The following is a 17,130-nucleotide window of genomic DNA, read 5'->3' as shown; positions in this document are numbered from 1 at the left end:
CTGGGGTGAGGCACAGAGAGGGGCAAGTGTGAAGTAAGGGACCAGAGAGGGGTGTCGGACGCAGGGACTTAGGCAAAGGGGCAGAAGGGCCTCAAAGCTGAGCAGGGGAGAGGACAGGAGACCAAGGAGGAGCCTGAGGCTGAGGTGAGCAGGGCTGCTGTTGGCCAGTGGGGTGATTCAGCACAGACTCGCAGTAGGGTGCTGGGGGCATATGCGCTTGTGGGGGGGGGCTTCTTTGGACAGGTGAGGGCGGAGGTGGCTTGTGTTGCCCATCCCTGTGTGTCCTTTCTCACCAAGGGAACCCGAGCACCCCCCGTGAGGGAGACTGCCCTGCTCAGCACCAGGCCAGGGATGACCAGCCCTCTGAGCAGCCCCATTCTGTGCAGATGCTCCAGAGCAGTCCTGACGAGAGGAACTGTGTTAGCCCTACTTTACCGACAGGGAAACTGAGGCACAAGGAAGCCGAATCATTTGGCCAGAGTTGGGACGTGAACCCAGGCACTTAGCCATCAGGCTGTACAGCTAACAGAAAGTATAGGGGCTGGCCCTGAACGCGATCGGACACCACGCAGGTGGAGAGACCAGAGCCTCCCTCTGCCCGTGTGGCCACTCCTTTGGTCTTCCTTCATCCATCCCATTGGCCAGCCCACCGGCCCCGCCCCCGCCCAGCTCTGAGTCAGGTGCAGGGCTGGCCTGCAGCCGAGGTCCCTAGCATGGAGGAGCACCCAGCCGGTGTGAGAGATCGACATGCCCCTCGTTTTGCAGCCCAGGTTGTGCTGAGCAGGGACGTGGGGTCCTACCAGTCAGGGGGTTGCGCACTACAGGCCAAAGAGAGCTCGGCTGAGGGGAGGAGAGATGGTTGTTGATCAGGGCCTCTTCAGGGCAGGCAGAATGCAGGAGGATAGATTGGAATGAGTCTGGAAGGATGATGTGGATCATCTCAGCAGGGCGGAGGGACTGGGGTCCTCGTCCTCCTCAGGGGTTGTGGCGAGCTAACCCAAGCCGCAGGACCCAGTGAGAGGCCTGAGGCCATGGAGCAGGGAGCCACTGAAGCTACGTGGCTTGTTCTATTTCTCATTCCGATGTGTCCCTCTTGCCCGGCTGGGAGGGTGGGCAGAGCCAGGGAAATCCCTGCCTGCTTCTCTTTGAAGCTAGGACCCCTTCTCTCCTTCTCCCTCTGTCTCTCTGTCAATCCTCTTCTGTTTCTCTGTCTCTCTCTCTCTCTCATACATACACATACACAGAGTTTGAAATCCAGGGTCTCAGTAGCCTGAACATGACAAAACCTGAGTTCCAGAACCAGACCCTGGAGAAGTCAGAGACTCTCTCTGAGTCTCATATTCCTTTAAAAAATATATATATATATTTTATTTTATTTTATTTTATTTTTGTCAGAGAGAGCACAAGCAGGGGAGGGGTAGGCAGAGGGAGAAGCAGGCCCCCAGCTGAGCGGGGAGCCTGATGTAGGACTCCATCCCAGGACCCTGGGATCATGACCCGAGCCGAGGGCAGCCGCTTAACTGACGGAGCCACCCAGGTGCCCCGAGTCTCACATTCCTGATTTATAAAAGAATTGGAAAAGGTGACCTCGGAGGTCCCTTCCAGCTTGCGTGTTCTAAGCTTTTGAGCAATTATAGAATTTCATTATAGAATACAAAGATAAACCCTGGCACTCTCTTTAATAAATTCCCGCCCCCCCCCCTTCTTTATTACTTCCAGCTCCTTACCCTGCCTCAGGTTTCACCAGAATAGAGGTTCCTCTTTGGGGTGAAGGCATTTTGTCCTTTACTGAAATCAAGACAGTCACTTCTGTCCCCTAACCTAGCATCCTGCAGGAGGAGGATGGGTCAGCCCTCTTCGGTGTGACTGAGCATATGTAACAGTGGTATCTTACCTGTCCCTGCACCCGGTACCCACCCCTTCAGCCACCTTGCCTGTCATTTCATCTGCTGCTCCCTGCAGGGGCCTGGGAGTTTTATCAGATGGTTTCCAAAGTGACTGCTGGCTGGGAGCAGGTCTGGTGCAGGAGCGGTGGAGACCAGCAGAGGGGGTGTGTGTCTTGGGGTCACGGAGGACTAGCTGGGGGTGGCTGCCTTTTGGGAAGAGACCCCTGAAAGAAGAGAGTGGAACAGAGGTTGGGGATCTGGGGATCGCCCCTCTCAGAGACTCTGCTGGGAATCTTGGAAACTGAAGCTGGGGTGGTTCATAAACACGATCGGGGTCTCCCCAGCAGCAGATCTGCATCTGTCTGTCCATCAGCCGGTCTTTGGCTCCCACCTCAGGATGGGGGGCAGGAATTGACTGTGGGGTCAAACTGCCCCATAGGCTGTCACTCTTGATGGCTCTGGTGAGGGAGCCAGGATAAGGACTCCTTATAGAGCTTTCTGGCTCTACCTCTGTTTGTTCCCTGCCATTCCCTGGGCCTCAGTCTCCCCCTTTTCTGGGAGAGGATGAAACAGATGATCCAGAGCATTCCATCCAGCTCTGACAGTTGGAGTTTGGTGGTCTGGAAGACACACAGACTAGTGAGAATTGTTTCTTCTTTCTGAGAAAGGGGTTCATGTGGAGTGGAGGGAGGAGGAAGAAGACCCTTGGGGACCTCTGGGCAGAGCTTACTTGGAGGACGGATTCAGGAACTCGCACAGGTGGGAGGGCTCATAGGAAGTCCCCTTTAGGGCTGGGATGGTGCATGAGTCAACAAGGGTCTTTGATGAGCAGGTCTCCCTCTGGGCCTCTGGAGCTCGGTCCTTCTGGAAGATTGCCAAGCAAGAGAGTGGAGGATGCCTGGCAGCTGCACAGGGTCAGGAGTGGGGAGAGCAACAAGAAACTGGGTATTTATCCCCCAGCTCCTTCCCCCGGGGGCGGATAAACTTCCTGGTATTTGCAGCTGGCTTGCCAGAAAAAGCCCTCTGGAGAGAAGTGGCATAGGAGGAAACCTTGGGTGTGTCCCGGAATTACCTGGGCTGAGGAGATAGGGTAGGGAGTTCACAATCTTTAGGACTGGCTCCATGGTACGATGAAGAAACAGACGTTCAGAGAAGTGGAGTCACTTCCTAGCCTGAAGCTGAGTTTCCAGTGGGCTGTGTTGCTTCGTGACAGCAGCATATCACTGTGGAATGGAAGACACCAGAGGTGCAGGACCTAGCCCTGCCCGGTCCCTCTATGCCTCCACTTCCACATCCGTAAGATGGGATGATGCCTGCCCCGTACTGACCTTGCAGGACTGTGTGAGAATTGGGAGCTAGTACTTGCAGAACGCTTAGCTACGTGCTTGACCCGTCCCTGGGGTTCAAGAGCAGGGGCCATTATTACATAGAGGCAGAGCAGGAGCAGCGGGCCACCTCTTCAACACCTCTTAGTCCCTCAACGTGTCCATCATCCTGCTGCCGTGCTTCCAAGTCTGATGATCAGAACCACGTGTTAGCTTCTGGCCTTGGCCTTGACCACAGAAGGACCCCGTTCCAATGAGTCTGCATCCCGTGGGAGGTTTCATTGGTTCATCTACCAACGTAGGTGACAGATGCAATAAACTGGCTCTACCTAGAGCCCGCAGGGAAGTATGGGACACTAAGTGGCTAAGTTTTATTTGCTTGTTTTACTTTTTTTTTTGAGAAGTAGAGATGTTATACGAGGAGAATTTCTAGAACAGGCTAAGCCATTGGGCAGATGGAGATGTGGCTCGAGAGTGAGGTCCTGCGGGATGTGGGGTACCCAGAGTGCATGGCACGGGTTGGGGGGTAGGAGTGGACAGCCACACTCCTCAGGAAGCAGGGCTGAGGAGCCTCCAGGGTCCGCTCTTTGCCTGCTTTAATGAGCACCCAAGAGATGTGTGCCCAAGGAAACTTCTCTTCCTGTTTTGCCTGCGGCCAGGCCTGAGGCGGTCTCTGGGTCTCACCCCGGGCCTGACTCCCCTGAGACCCTTCTTTCCTCTGGCTGTGCTAACTCTTCCCCTCTCCTCCTTTTTTAGGAATCTCTTGGACAAAGACATGTTTTCCAAGTCCGACCCACGTAAGTCCTGCTCTGACACTAATAACAGTAACAACAGCAATGACATGGTGACGGAGGGTAGTGACACACTTGAGTCCTTCCTGAGCTCTAATGAGGCGCTAGGCCCCATTCCGGGCCCATCCAGGCTGTTTATTGTCTCACTGATACTGTCTGGAGAAAGAGAACTGGGGCTCTGACTCTTCCCTGGCCACAGGAACCTGTGAAAATTCAGCCCAACCAGGGGTGTTGGCGGGGGTCACGGTGTCTGGGGGCCAGAAGTTCTCAGTCCCAAAACGCAGTACATTTCAGAGCCCCAACTGGCTATGGTCTGGGGGGTTGACGAGGACTGATTTTCGAGTCCAGAGATCTAGACCTGAGCAATGCCATTCAACTCTCTGACCTTTGACGGGTCATTGGACTCCTCGGAGCCTCAGTTTACCCATCTGTGGAATGGAGCTGATGATAGTAATAGGCTTCATGAGGTTGCCTTGGGCTCTAAAAGGTTGACTGATTTGGGTTTCAGATGCTCTCTCCTGCCACATCTCTGCAACTCAGTCCTCCACATGCCCTCCATCATGTTCTGGCCTAGATGTGAATGGTCCTCAACCCCCCCACGAGGGTCCTTTGAGAGGAGGGTCCCTTCTCTATTCTAGGTCCCCTTCTCCAAGCTGACCCCCCCCAACTCCAGACTCAACAGTGCTACCCAGGCCAGAGTCTCCTGAGGTGCCCTTCCCCTCCAGAGATCTCCCCATCTGGAGCACCCACCTTCCTCTTGGCCTGGGGTTTTAACCCTCTTTTTCTCCTCTCCCCACAGTATGTGTTATGTATACTCAAGGGATGGAGAACAAGCAGTGGCGGGAGGTAGGTGGTCCATTCCCCATCCCAGAAACATCACCTGTCCCTCATTGTCTGTTTGTCTGACTCTGGAGACATCCCACCTGATGTGTTTTGAAATGCAGCATCTAGGCCCTTGGGAAGGGTAGTAAGGTGGGAAGAACGTGCAGTTTTATCCCTGCTATTGTAGGAAGAAGCATGGTGGAGGGGAAATTTCCTGCTCTCTGTGAGCCAGACTGAGGGAGAGATATGCTCTTACCTCAGGGAGCCCCAGTCTGAGGAGGGGGACACAGCCATGCCCTCAGCAAACCCCAGTCTGAAGAGGAGACATAGCCCTGCCTCAGGGAACCCTAGTCTGAGGGGGGAGACAGGAGACACAGCCCTGCCCTCAGGGAACTCCAGTCTGAGTGGGAGACAAAGGGAGTCCAGGCCCAACAAAAAAGACCTCCTCTGGTGGCCTAAGACTAGATAAAACAGCTGGTGCCCCGTCTCATTTACCCTGGCCTTCATTTGGTTTCCGACCAACGTGAGCATTCAGTTAGGAGATTGCCTTGCCTGGAAAGCTTCAGTGATTCCTCTCCATTTTGAATCAAGTCCCAGCTCTTTAGTGGGGCTTCCAAGCTCTGCCAAGAGCCTGGGGAGTCCCTCCCAGATGACACGACCAGAATGAGAATAGCCAGTAAAGCTTCAGTAACCCAGACTTTAGTAACCTCATCTTCCTTGTCGGTGGCTTGGCCAGAGCATCACCTGTCCTTATCCCATCACCACCCTTTACCCCCAGGCGTGGCAGGAGCAAGTGGCCAAAGGGGGTGAATTTTATCCATAAAATGTATGGGAAATATTTCCACAGGGGCCGGGCTAAAGTTTACTTTTTTCGCCTTCTCCAAGACTCTGAGCCAATTAAAGCGGAAACCAGATTGCTGAGGAAACATTTAGCCTACTTAAGTGAACTAATTACTTTTGAGGCCTTTTGGCCAAGCTTCATAGAAAGCAGCAGTGTGCTAATGTCGGAGTGATTCATTCAGGAAAGTCTGGAAGGGCCTCTTCAGAAGGCACTGCTCCGTTGGCCATTAATGACATTCAGTAATGTCATAATTGTCCCCATTCGGGTCAGGGTCCCTGACGGTCCCAGTGACGTCATCACCACCTGCACCATTGGGGCAGAGCGGATGAAAGGCAGGAGGCCTCGCTGCTGGCTCTAGCCCTTTCTGGAGGTGGAATCTGGAGCAAGTGGCTTACCCTCACTGTGCCTCAGTTTCATATTTCATATTTCATATTACATATGGGGATAACACTGCCCTGGTACTCCTGTGGCGAGGGCGAAGCAAGGCGATGGATGGAAGGTGGCTGGTGTGTAGTCATTGCTCGGTAAATCGCATTGCTTGCATCATCCAGAATGTTTGGGGCCTCCCAGTCACTCCCCCAATGGGTCGATATTTGCAACAGTAAGCACTGATGTGTCCCAGGCAACTTACCAGGTGCAGTGGGGAAAGAGGGAGGTAGTCAGAAGAACAGAGCGTCACCAAAAATGTGAGCCGGCTCCGGAGTTTGCTGCCTGGAAGGGGAGAGTCACCTGTGTGAATAATCCTAACAGAGGAAACACGGAGCAGAGAAGTATCAGTGAGAGTAAGAGGGGGGTTCACGGGAGAGCACGTTCTGGCCAGCACGCCATGTTTAGCCAAAGCACTTTGATAGCTTGTTGGACTATCACAAATCACATGGATGAAACGCAAGGCAGGGAAGCTGGGGGCCCAGCAGCACAGCTGGTGGCAGAAGAGAGGGCACGGAGGGGGGACCGAAAAGGAGCAGGTCAGTCCAGCGCCTGGGTAGCTGCGCGAAGTAATAAGGGGCTATTTATGAAGGAGGGCTCAGGGTTTAGGGAAACCATGAGGGGTGACAAATCACCAGGCTGGCAACAGTAGAAAACCATTACTACTCCGGGCCTGAGGAGGTCTGCGGAGGCCGAGGTTCCAGGAATCCCGGGGGGACCTCCCAAGATGAGCCCGGGCAACCTCACTCTCTTTCCACCCTCTGCTCTCCTGCCGGTGCCTCCTCCTGGTATGAACCCCACTGCGAGCCCCAGTGGAGGGTCTCCCTCCTGGGCACAGGGTAGGGTGGACAAGCCAGTGGATCCAGAGAGACAAAGAGGGACAATCCAGAAGGGACAGTGAGCAGATGAGCGAGATAGGGCAACAGAGAGGAAGAGGCGACCGAGGGATCTGGTGGCTGTCGGGCTGAGGACAACTGGGACCATGGGGTCAGAATGTCAGTCAGAGTTGGAGGGTCCCAGCCCTATGGACAGTCAATGCCACGCACAGCCTTCAGGGGTGACGGTGGCTGAGCTCAGACTTCCAGCTCTTTCTGGAGAAGGGAAGATGCACTCAGACATATTGGGGCCCTGTTTCTTTGCCTGATTCTCTCTACGACCCACAGAGGACAGTATCAGGAATGGAAAATTTAAAGCAAAACCCGGAATCCATCTCTGGAACTACCCCTGGGGTGGAAGACTGCTTTTGCTGTAAACAGGAACCAGCTCCCACCTGTTAGTTCATTGCAAAATATCTGTTAGCAGAACCTTGGCCGAGAGGTAATCAACCTGTGACCAGGAGGAGTCAAGTGCGGGCACGGCAGTTTCTGCAGATAAGGTCCAGACCCCGGGGTTTGCACAAGGCTGCGGAGGGATGAAAGCTCTTCTCTCAGCCCCTGGCTGCAGGGTTTCAGCTGATTTTAACTGTTTGGGTCATTTTAAATGCCTTCTGAGAAAGCTCCAGCTTCCAGCACCTAAATCTGTCAATGCATTTTATGAAAATTGACTCAAGATGTAATTTTAGCCCAGGAAATCGAGCACTATTTGCATCAAGGTTGGCCAGGGCCTTCTGCATGTCCCAGGGAAGGCAGGATGACCAGGTAGGAAGGGTCCTAGAAACCTTCTAACAGGGAAGAGGGCTGTAATGGGGAGCGTCTCTCCATTCCCCATTTGAAAAATGTGTGGGCAGGTGATCCCTGCCCCTCCCTGGCCAGACAGCTGTCCTGGTCGGGGGGGCCCCTTGGAAACGAGGAGATGGATATTACAGAATCTTACGGTGTCCCGCTGCTGGACCCACACTGCTTGTGGGGATTGTCACCAGCGACCACGCCCACACATCCCTGCCAGAGCGCTATTTTTTTTTAAGTTTTTTAAAAAAATTATTTATTTATTTGATTGAGAGAGAGAGAGCTCACAAGTAGGCAGAGAGGCAGGCAGCGAGAGCGGGAGAAGCAGGCTCCCTGCTGAGCAGAGAGCCCGATGCGGGGCTCGATCCCAGGACCCTGAGATCATGACCTCAGCTGAAGGCAGAGGCTTAACCCACTGAACCACCCAGGGTCCCCAGAGCACTATTTTTGAGCAACCTCAGTTCCTGGAACATTCAACACCCGCTGGGAAGAATGGTTCATCTCTAAATGTCAACAAGAATGTGTGGATACCTACTGTGTGCCACCGTAGAATGCCAGGGATGCAAAGGGGAACCACACGCAACCAGAGGAACTCCCTCTGGGTTCAGGAAGGTACCCATTAGGGAACAGCAATAAGAATACTAACAGCAGGGGTGCCTGGGTGGCTCAGTGGGTTCAAGCCTCTGCCTTCAGCTCAGGTCATGATCCCAGGGTCCTGGGATCGAGCCCCGCATCGGGCTCTCTGCTCAGCATGGAGCCTGCTTCCTCTCTCTCTGCCTGCCTCTCTGCCTACTTGAAATCTCTGTCTGTCAAATAAATAAATAAAATCTTAAAAAAAAAAAAGAATACTAACAGCAGAGGTGTCTGAGTTAAAGTGTCTGACTTCGGCTCAGGTCATGATCTCGGGGTCTCCTGGGGTTGAGCCCCCGGGGTCAAGCCCCTGTTTGGCCCACACTCAGCAGGGAGACTGCTTCTCTCTCTTCCTCTGCCCCTCCCCCTGCTCATGTTCTCTCTCTTTCTTAAATAAGTAAGTAAAATCTTAAAAAAAAAAAAAGGAATGCTAGTAGCAGACACTGCTGTGACAGTGATGTTCTGGGCACGGATTCTAAGTATTTACATGTTGTCACTAATTAAATGCATTAATTAGTGCATTAAATGCACTAATTAAATACCATGCAGAAGGTATTATTACTATTATTATTATTGGCCCCATTTCACAGAGGAGGAAATTGAAGCAGAGAGAATTTAAATGTGAAAGGAATTTCTGGAACATTGATGCTGTAGGATCTCTAATAGTTATGTATAAAGGGCAAAATTCTACTATTCCCAAATTTGACCCTCCCTAGGTATACAGAGCAAGCTGATTTTCTCTTCCGTGTGCTCTTTCTCTCAATATCTGAGGACAGCGCACGCAGCCCTGTTAGTCCACTTTTGGGCAGATTTATTTGTTTATTTATGAAGATTTTATTTATTTGAGAGAGAGAGCGCACATGAGGGGGGAGCGGCAAGGAGCAGGGTGGACAGAGGCAGAGGGAGAAACACGGTCCCTGCTAAGCAGGGAGTGTGATGTGGGTTCTCAATCCCAGGACCCTGAGATCGTGACCTGAGCTGGAAGAAGATGCTTAACCGACTGAGCCACCCAGGCACCCCAACTTTTGGGCAGATTTAGAAGGTGACCACTTCCATTGGTCCTTCCTCTATCACTCTCTCTTGTCCCTTTACCTGTCGGGTTACATGCCCTGGAACCTGGGTCCACACATCAGTGTTCTCCCCGGAGCCGGACCCACTTTCTTGTCCAAACTGCTGTCCAGACAGGATTCCCCCAGCTCAGACTTCATGATTGGATTTTCGACCCTCGGTGTGAGATTTTGTGTTTATCTTCGGTTACGTAGTAGACTTGTCATTTGGTAGGTTCCGTCTATTGTTTGGCTGTGAAGATCGTGTTGAATTACGATCATGCTTTCGGCATCTTGGTTCCGCCTCCCAGACCCCGGTTGGCTGCGGTCGCCGTCCACGCGAATGATAAGGGATTGTGTGGGATGGAGTGTCGTGGTCCCCCACTGGAGCCCTTGTCCCAGATGGACCTCATTTCTCTAGTTGGTCTGTTCAGCCACCGAAGAGCTACATGATCTGGTTATCATCTATCCTGCGTTTCTTGATCTTTTCTCTAAGCACTTCCTTGATAACCGTCCTTTGCCTTCTCAGATGAGGCCCTGAACTTGACATCTAGAACACAGCATTCCCATCCTAGCTCTGAGATTTCCTATGGGACATGGATGAGGTCTTTATCTTCTCTGAGTCTCAGCTTACTCATCTGTAAAATGGGACTCGGAGTCTTCCTTAGGAGGACCAGCTAAAATAATGCTTCTGAAAATGCTGGAAGTACTTACGGCAATGTGCTATTACCCAGCTTGAGCACCCAAGTGCTCTGTCACAGCGAGAACAGCCGTATGTGGAGACCCTGTGGACTTTACCAAACCCGAGTCCCCTTCTCAGTCTGGGGCTCCAGGACCCAATTGGCTCTAAGGAGTGAGGGCTTCCAGGAAAAGGGAAACATCTCATCCTTGTGTGGGAGGGGTCCTTCCTCAGGAGGGGCTCTTCCAGGAAATGCTGGACCGAGGGAGGCCTTTGTCACTGTGCTGTGTCCAAATAGCATGGCAGTATGGCACGCTGGCACAGTGGGGGACCCCCACTCCCTGCCCCTCTAGTGCTTTTGTCCCAGGGTGTCTCTTCATAGTCTGCCCACAACACCCTGCGTCTCTATGTGGTGGCCTGTCTGGTTCTTGCCCCCTTCCAAACCCCAGTCTTCCTCCCTGGCTCTGGCCTTGAATTTCACCCCCATGCTCACCCCCAGCAGCCAGCATTTTCTCTGCTTCTCCTCAACAGAAAAGGGCCTTTTCGTGGCTCCAGTGGCTTTCAGAATCACAGCGCAGCCATTCAGCCGTTTCCCAAGCCTGGGAGACAAACATCAGCTTCTTAGCTTGGTGTCCAAACCTCTCCCACTTGGACTACCCTAAAATTGGCTGTATGGAGGGACTGGCATGGAGTGAGCCCCTGCAGGTGCGCTCCTGGCTTGTCCCTAAGGCTGCAGCCCTCTGTGAGGAGCTGCAATGGGTCCATGTCACAGTTGGGAAACTGAAGCTGGGGAGATTGAAGCGGCTTGTCCACGGCCACGCTATGAATTGGCTCGGGATTGGGATTCACATCTGTGTGGGAGCCACCTAAGCCCGGATGGCTATCCAGAGCTGCCAGGCCTTTTGGGAGTACCAGCTCTGCTTCCACGCAACCTTGACCCTGTAGCCCATGTAACCATGAAAGCCAGACTCAGGCTGACTTCTGCCCCATGCACCCGCCGGCTAAGTTGAACCATATGGATTTGCAGTTGGAAAATTTGGGGAAAAAATTGGCAATCTCATGTCATCCGATGGTCAGGTTAGACTCTCATCTATAGCAAGTGGCCCCTAGTGACCTGCTTGTGATTATCAGCAAAGTGAGGTCCCAGGGCCCGTTTGTCGCCTTAAAGGCACAGTGGAGGCCGGCCGATGAGAGCTGATGTTCCGACACCAGAGAGGGTCAGGCAGCCTCCGCTGGCAGGAGAGCCCTGGGGTATCAGAAGCCCAGGCCCACTCCCAAGGCATGAGGTCTCTACAGGTTCTCACACCGTGTTTGTACAAGTGCTTATGGGCTTGTATGGCATTTCAGCCATAAGTGTGTCTCTCCATACCTTCCTGTTGGCGGTGAAAAATGATTGGTAACCTCCTTCTGTGAAGAGGGTTCTCCAGTGCCAGGGAGATAATGTATTGGAGATGACATCTCCTATTTGGGCTTTCAAATGGGACAGCCATCCCTAGGATGGATGAAACTCATTAAAAAAATTTTTTTACTTTATTTTATTTCTTTAGAAGATTTTTCACTTATTTATTAGAGAGAGAAAGAGTGTGAGCAGAGGGAGGCATGGTGGGGAGGGATGCAGAGGATGAAGCAGACTCCAGTTGAGCAGGGATGGATTCGTCCCTGCAGGACTCGATCCCAGGACCCTGGGATCATGACCTGAGTCAAAGGCAGACCCTTCACTGACTGAGTCACCCAGGCACCCGAAAATGAACTTTAAATAATATATTATAGACAATAGAATAAAAGCCAAGCTGTTGGACTCCAGCTTTTCCCACCTCACAAATGCATCCCCTGCCTTCTTCCCTAGCTCTGTCCCTCCTCTTGCACCCGGACATTCAAAGTCTGGCCGGCTTCCATCCTCATGCTGTTCCTCTAGAGGAAATGTCTTTCTCCGACTCTGAGCCCCCTTCTGCCCTCTCTGAGCCCCCCCAAGGCAACCCTATCCCAGCAGCCAAGATGGTGACCCAATAACTCTGATGGTTTAAGGTACTCAAAGAATCAGACAAGATGGTTGAAAAATCTGCCATGTTACAGCAGAATTCCTTTAGAATATGCCTGGTGTGTGCCTAACATCACATCTCCCACTTGTTCCCAATCCTTAGATCGGCTTTTATCTCCAGACCTCAGCGAGGTGACGGAACTTGGCCCAGGTGACAAGGCTAGGAAACCAGGGTTCTCTCCCTATTGAATCACAGAGGAGGGGTGGTGTCGTGGGCAGTTCCTGGGTTTGGGTCAGGATCTTGGTCTTAGAGCTGTGTGACCTTGAACTAGACGCTTATCTTTTTGAACCCCAGGTTTCTCACCTGTAAAATGGGCAACTAGCAATACTTACTGGCTGGATTTTGTAAGGGTTAGAGAGGACATAGGATAAGGTGGAGGAAACAGGTAGGCGGTTGGTAAGAGGTAGCTCTTGTTAATAGTACCATTGATGGGCTGTGGGTGCTGGACAACGTAGCACCTCCGTCCTAGGTAACCCCTTCTATATATAGATAGCAACAGGGAGGCAAAGAGGCAAAGTAACTTGAATAAGGAACTGTGATATCCTCCAGGGTACAAAGCTGTAGCAGCAAGGTCCCTGCCCTCAGAGACCTTATGGGGAGCTGGGGAGACCAGACACAGACATGGAAGGAACTAAAAGCCTTGTTTTCTTCATTCTGATGAGAGTGTTGTAGCAGATCCTCTCAGAGGCCCTGAGTTCCAGGAGGTAGCTAGGCCAGGAGCCACCCAAGCAGTTTAGATGTGAATTCTCAGCTCTTCACAGCTGGGAGAGGGCCGGGAGGGCCTGAAAGGCTTCCAAGGGGAGGTGGCACCAGATTTGGGACTTGAAGGATAGTGGGGAAAAGAAAGGGCATTCTGGGAACGGGGCTTGCTGTGAGCGAAGCCTGGTGGTGGACTCGTCCTGTGTGTCTGGGAGCTGGCCGTGGCTCAGTCTGGCTATGGCCCAGGCTGTGTTGGAGGGAGGGGAGAGATGAGCTGATGAAGGGAAGGCCGTGCCCCATTGGGAACCCTCCTGGGAATACAAGGCCTTCGATTTAATCACAGTTGCCGAAGAGTCAGCAGTCAGTGAGCAAGCATTTATTGTACACCTACCATATGCCACCCACCGATTCAGACATATAGTAGAGAATAAGACAGGCAGAGTCCCTACTCTGGAGAGGCTTATTTAATCAGCAAAGAAGTTGGACAATTTCAGGTATTGTTTGATAAGTGCTGTGACAAAGATAAAAAACAGCATAATGAGACAGAGAGTGACCAGGGTGGAGGGGACTGCTTTTGTTAGGGGGTCGAGGGAGTCCCTTCTGAGGGACAGGTGACTCTAATTGAGTCCTAAGTGTTACCTTGCCTCTGTCTGGGAGGGGGTATTCCAGGCAGGAGGTACAGCAGGTGCAAAGGCCCTGAGGTGGGAGTAAGCGCGGTGCACTCAAAGGACAAAAAGAAAGTCTGTATAATTTGAGTGCTGTGAACAATGAAGACAGTGGGCAGATCCTCTAGGGTTTCATAGGCCATGTAGGAATTCAAACACTGCTCTAAGTGTTGTGGGAAACTATCTGAGGGTTTTGAGCAGGGTAGAGATGCAGCCCCCTTTATGTTTTGGAAAGACAACTCTGGCCACCATGTGCAGAGCAGATTGCAGGCAAAAGAACAGAAATAGGAAGACAAATTGCAGTCTTGTGAAGCTCCTGGTATAAGACAGTAGTGGGCAAGGGCAGTGGGGATCCAGTTTGTTCAATGGTCAAGAGTTTAGATGTGAAATGAACTCACCCTCTGCCACCATACTCTGAGCCCAGTTTGGGATCCCTGATGACCAACCCAGGACCCGGCCCCAGCCACACCACACCGATCTCTATCAAAAGATTTCTCTATCAAAAGGAACAAATGGATCATAATTACTGTTTTATAATGGATCATTATTACTGTTAAACCTCAAAGCAGGAGACAAGCCTCTCTAGGAGGTGGGTGCCAAGGCAAGCGTGGGGCTGGCTTTCTGGATTCTCCCATTTTTGGAGAGAGGGGTCTGCCTCTTCAGGGAAAGGTCCCACTTGAGCCTCAGGACCCATGCAACAGCCTCTCATGGCCTTTGCTCTTGTCCTGCAGCTGGATTTCCAGGGCCCTCCCTCGCAGTCAGCAGGAGCACGCAGCCTGGGACCGAGGCCTGACTTTGAGGACCAGACGGGTCACAGGCACCTGCTCGTAATCTTAGGGCTAGGGCTTTAGAATCTGCTCTGGCACAGCCAGGTGCTATCACTGTGTCCCTTGAAATCTTGACTCTGTCACTTCCCTTAAACTCTCTGAGCTGTAGTTTCTTTTTCCTTCGATAAATGGGATCCCAACGCCTGCTCCCTGGGCTGTGGTGGGAACTTGAGGACAGAATCACTCAGCACAGTGCCTGGCTGTGCTTGACACTTGGAAATATTATTATGCAATCCTGTCAAAGCTGGGAAGAGGCTGTACCCCCGTCCTGCTTCTCCCTTTGTAGGAGGGATGACGTTTCCTTGCACTGGTATGGTCTCTACATCAGCAGTACCCCATGACTCCCCTTAGCCCTCACCACACCCGAGATGAGTAAGCAGAGGCACAGAGGGGTCCCTGCTTGGCCCAGCACCTCAGCTAGAGAGTGTGGAGCTGAGGTGTGCTATGGTCTTCTGAGTCCACCTGTCTGGCCATGCCGCTATCAGAGTGGACTTTTCTAGATCCGGAGTTGGATGTGGTGTGTCAGGGGCTGACTGTGAACTTGTGTGTGGTTCCTACCGCCCCTCCCCCCAGCCGATCAGAGCTGTTCTGTGAGTTCTGTATAATACATTCGACAGGAGCCCAAGATTTCATCTGAAGGAAGGAGTTTGCTTTTCTGGTGAACCCTGAGGTTCTCGAGTAGGTTGTTTGGCAGCTGATAAGTCTCTTTTCTCTTCAGTGTGAATGTCCAGGTGCCTGCCCTTTACAGCTGTGGCGGAGCCGCTGAGAGCGTGGGTTCCAAAGTTAAGGGGACTGGGTCTGAATCCGGGCCACCACCTCCCCGGCTGGGGCTCTTGGGCAAGTGCCTCAGCTCACAAGCCTGCTGTGAGGTGTAAAGGAGCTAATTTTGGTAAAGCGCCTGGCAGGAAACAATGCACAACAGTGACTCCATAGAAGGAGGCCCTAAGCGAGAAACCAGGGCTTCACCTGGGGGAAATAACCATTGGTGGTATCCCTTCAGACATCGTCATGCCATTCTGCAGGAGCGACAGACATTTTGGAGTGCCCTGGAGGACGAGTGCCTCTAGAGCAGGGCTTGCTCAGGGCCCTCCCCGCACAGGTGCCACTGGACCCCGGCTCAGCCGCCCAGGCAAGATCGGGGCACGGGCTGGTGGAGTGTTTTGCCAGCTACTTGGCACCTAGGCTCATTGGTAAAAGGGTCATTCCCCCAGGAGCTGGGACGTTTTAACAGATTATCTGGAACAATGGCTAATTAGGAACTAAGCCTTTTGTCAGGAAGTCTTTCATTATAAGCTTGGCTGCAGCTGCTGATGTCTGGGGCCAGAGAGGGAAAATTCTCTGTCCAGGCCTGAGCAGGGAGAAGGCCTTTGGAGCCTCCGTTCTCCTTATTCACCTCTGCCCTTCCTCACCTAGGGGCCTTAACGCAACAGGTAGTGGTCTAGAAGGTACCAGGCCTCAGAAGTCATGGTTCACTCTGCTTGGCTTTAGGCCAAACCTTCCTCTCTCTCTGGGCCTGCTTTTCCTCACTCTCCAAGGAGAGGGTAGCCACAGACTCCTGCCCCCGCCTCCCCATGAGGGAACCTCAGAGAACTTTCCAGACCCCAGACCATGCAGGCCTGGCCTGGAACTAGGTCCTCTGTGCTCCTCCTTGAAACCTGGGTCCTCCTTCCTGGTGCCCAGACCTCAGGCCATTCTCCAGCCTCAGGCACCCAGTTGGACCCCTGTTTCCAGCAGCCAGCTCGCTGCCTTTTCCAGTTTCTATTTGAGTCAGATAGCTTTCTGGCCTCTAATTTTAATCCCAGTGAACATGATTCATGAGGGGCCAGGGCTGGGCTCTGTAGCAGGGCTCTTAGAATCCCCAATTAAGGAGCCATCAATTATATATGAAAATTATAGGGGAGCTCCGGCTGGGGAAGGGTGGGCAGCTTTGAGGTGGAGAGCAGTCTGTCAGCGCTGGCCTCCTTCTGTCCCAGGAGGCATAGCCACTGGGGGCTTTGCAGCTGGGGGGAGGTCTCTGGAGCTTCAGCCAGCTGTAATTTGTAAAAAGGCCAGAGCTGCTTAAATCTGGGGCCATGAACATCATTCAGGCTTGCAGAGCAACCCACTCATTACTGAGGCAGGGGACCACGGTGAACACCATGGGAAGCCACGACTCCGTCACTCCTGGGAGCCCTGGTCCTCCATCCCCACCATTGGGTGCCTCCAGGAGGTCCTTCTGGCCTCCTGGAGCTCCGTTCCCTCCTCTATCAAATGGGGATGACAATAACGTCTTCATGGGGTCACGGGGGAGGGGGTGGCTGAATGAGATCACGGTGTGGAAGGTGTTTTAAAGATGAGGAGTCACGATAAGAAGAGGTAGGAGGAGGATTTGATGGAAGGAAGACCTGAGAGAAACGTGACAGAGGGGGTGACAGGCTTCTGGGCGAACCAGGGACTGCTCCGGGTGGGAACTGACCTGACCTGGGCTCCCATCACGGCCCTTTTCCTAATTAGCCGTGTGACCCGTGTCAAAGCACGGCCCCCCCCACCCCGCTTTTCTGCCTCTCTTTTCTCATTGCTTGAGATGATTTGATTCCTTCCAGCTCCAGAATCTTCAGGTTCTAGGTCAACTTGTCAATCAGTAAACCCTTATGGAAATCATAGGAGGGGCCAGGAGTGCCTGTGTGGTGTGTAGGGACTGGAAGTGTGGGTGGGGGGTGAGCAGAGGAATAGGTCAGGGGCACTCATCTGTGCCCTGTGACGTAGAGCCCCCCCCACCCCAACAGGAAGAGTCAGCAAGGTGGAAGAGAG

At 52.7% G+C, this 17,130-nt stretch overlaps 1 protein-coding gene across 2 annotated transcripts in view; it reads left to right on the top strand.

Annotated features, from left to right (window-relative positions):
- CPNE5 (copine 5) overlaps positions 1-17,130 on the top strand; it is an 88,825-nt gene that overhangs the window by 10,972 nt on the left and 60,723 nt on the right. For both annotated transcript variants that reach the window (XM_046006700.1, XM_046006701.1), the window contains exons 2-3: positions 3,968-4,008; positions 4,802-4,848. In XM_046006700.1, the coding sequence (XP_045862656.1) occupies positions 3,968-4,008; positions 4,802-4,848 (88 nt within the window). The remainder of the gene's footprint in view (positions 1-3,967; positions 4,009-4,801; positions 4,849-17,130) is intronic.

Source organism: Meles meles, chromosome 5 (assembly GCF_922984935.1).
Source record: "Meles meles chromosome 5, mMelMel3.1 paternal haplotype, whole genome shotgun sequence".
In the NCBI taxonomy this organism is placed as follows: Eukaryota; Metazoa; Chordata; class Mammalia; order Carnivora; family Mustelidae; genus Meles; species Meles meles.
Note: the sequence above shows the minus strand (reverse complement) of the source record. Positions and strands in the feature narration are given on the sequence as shown.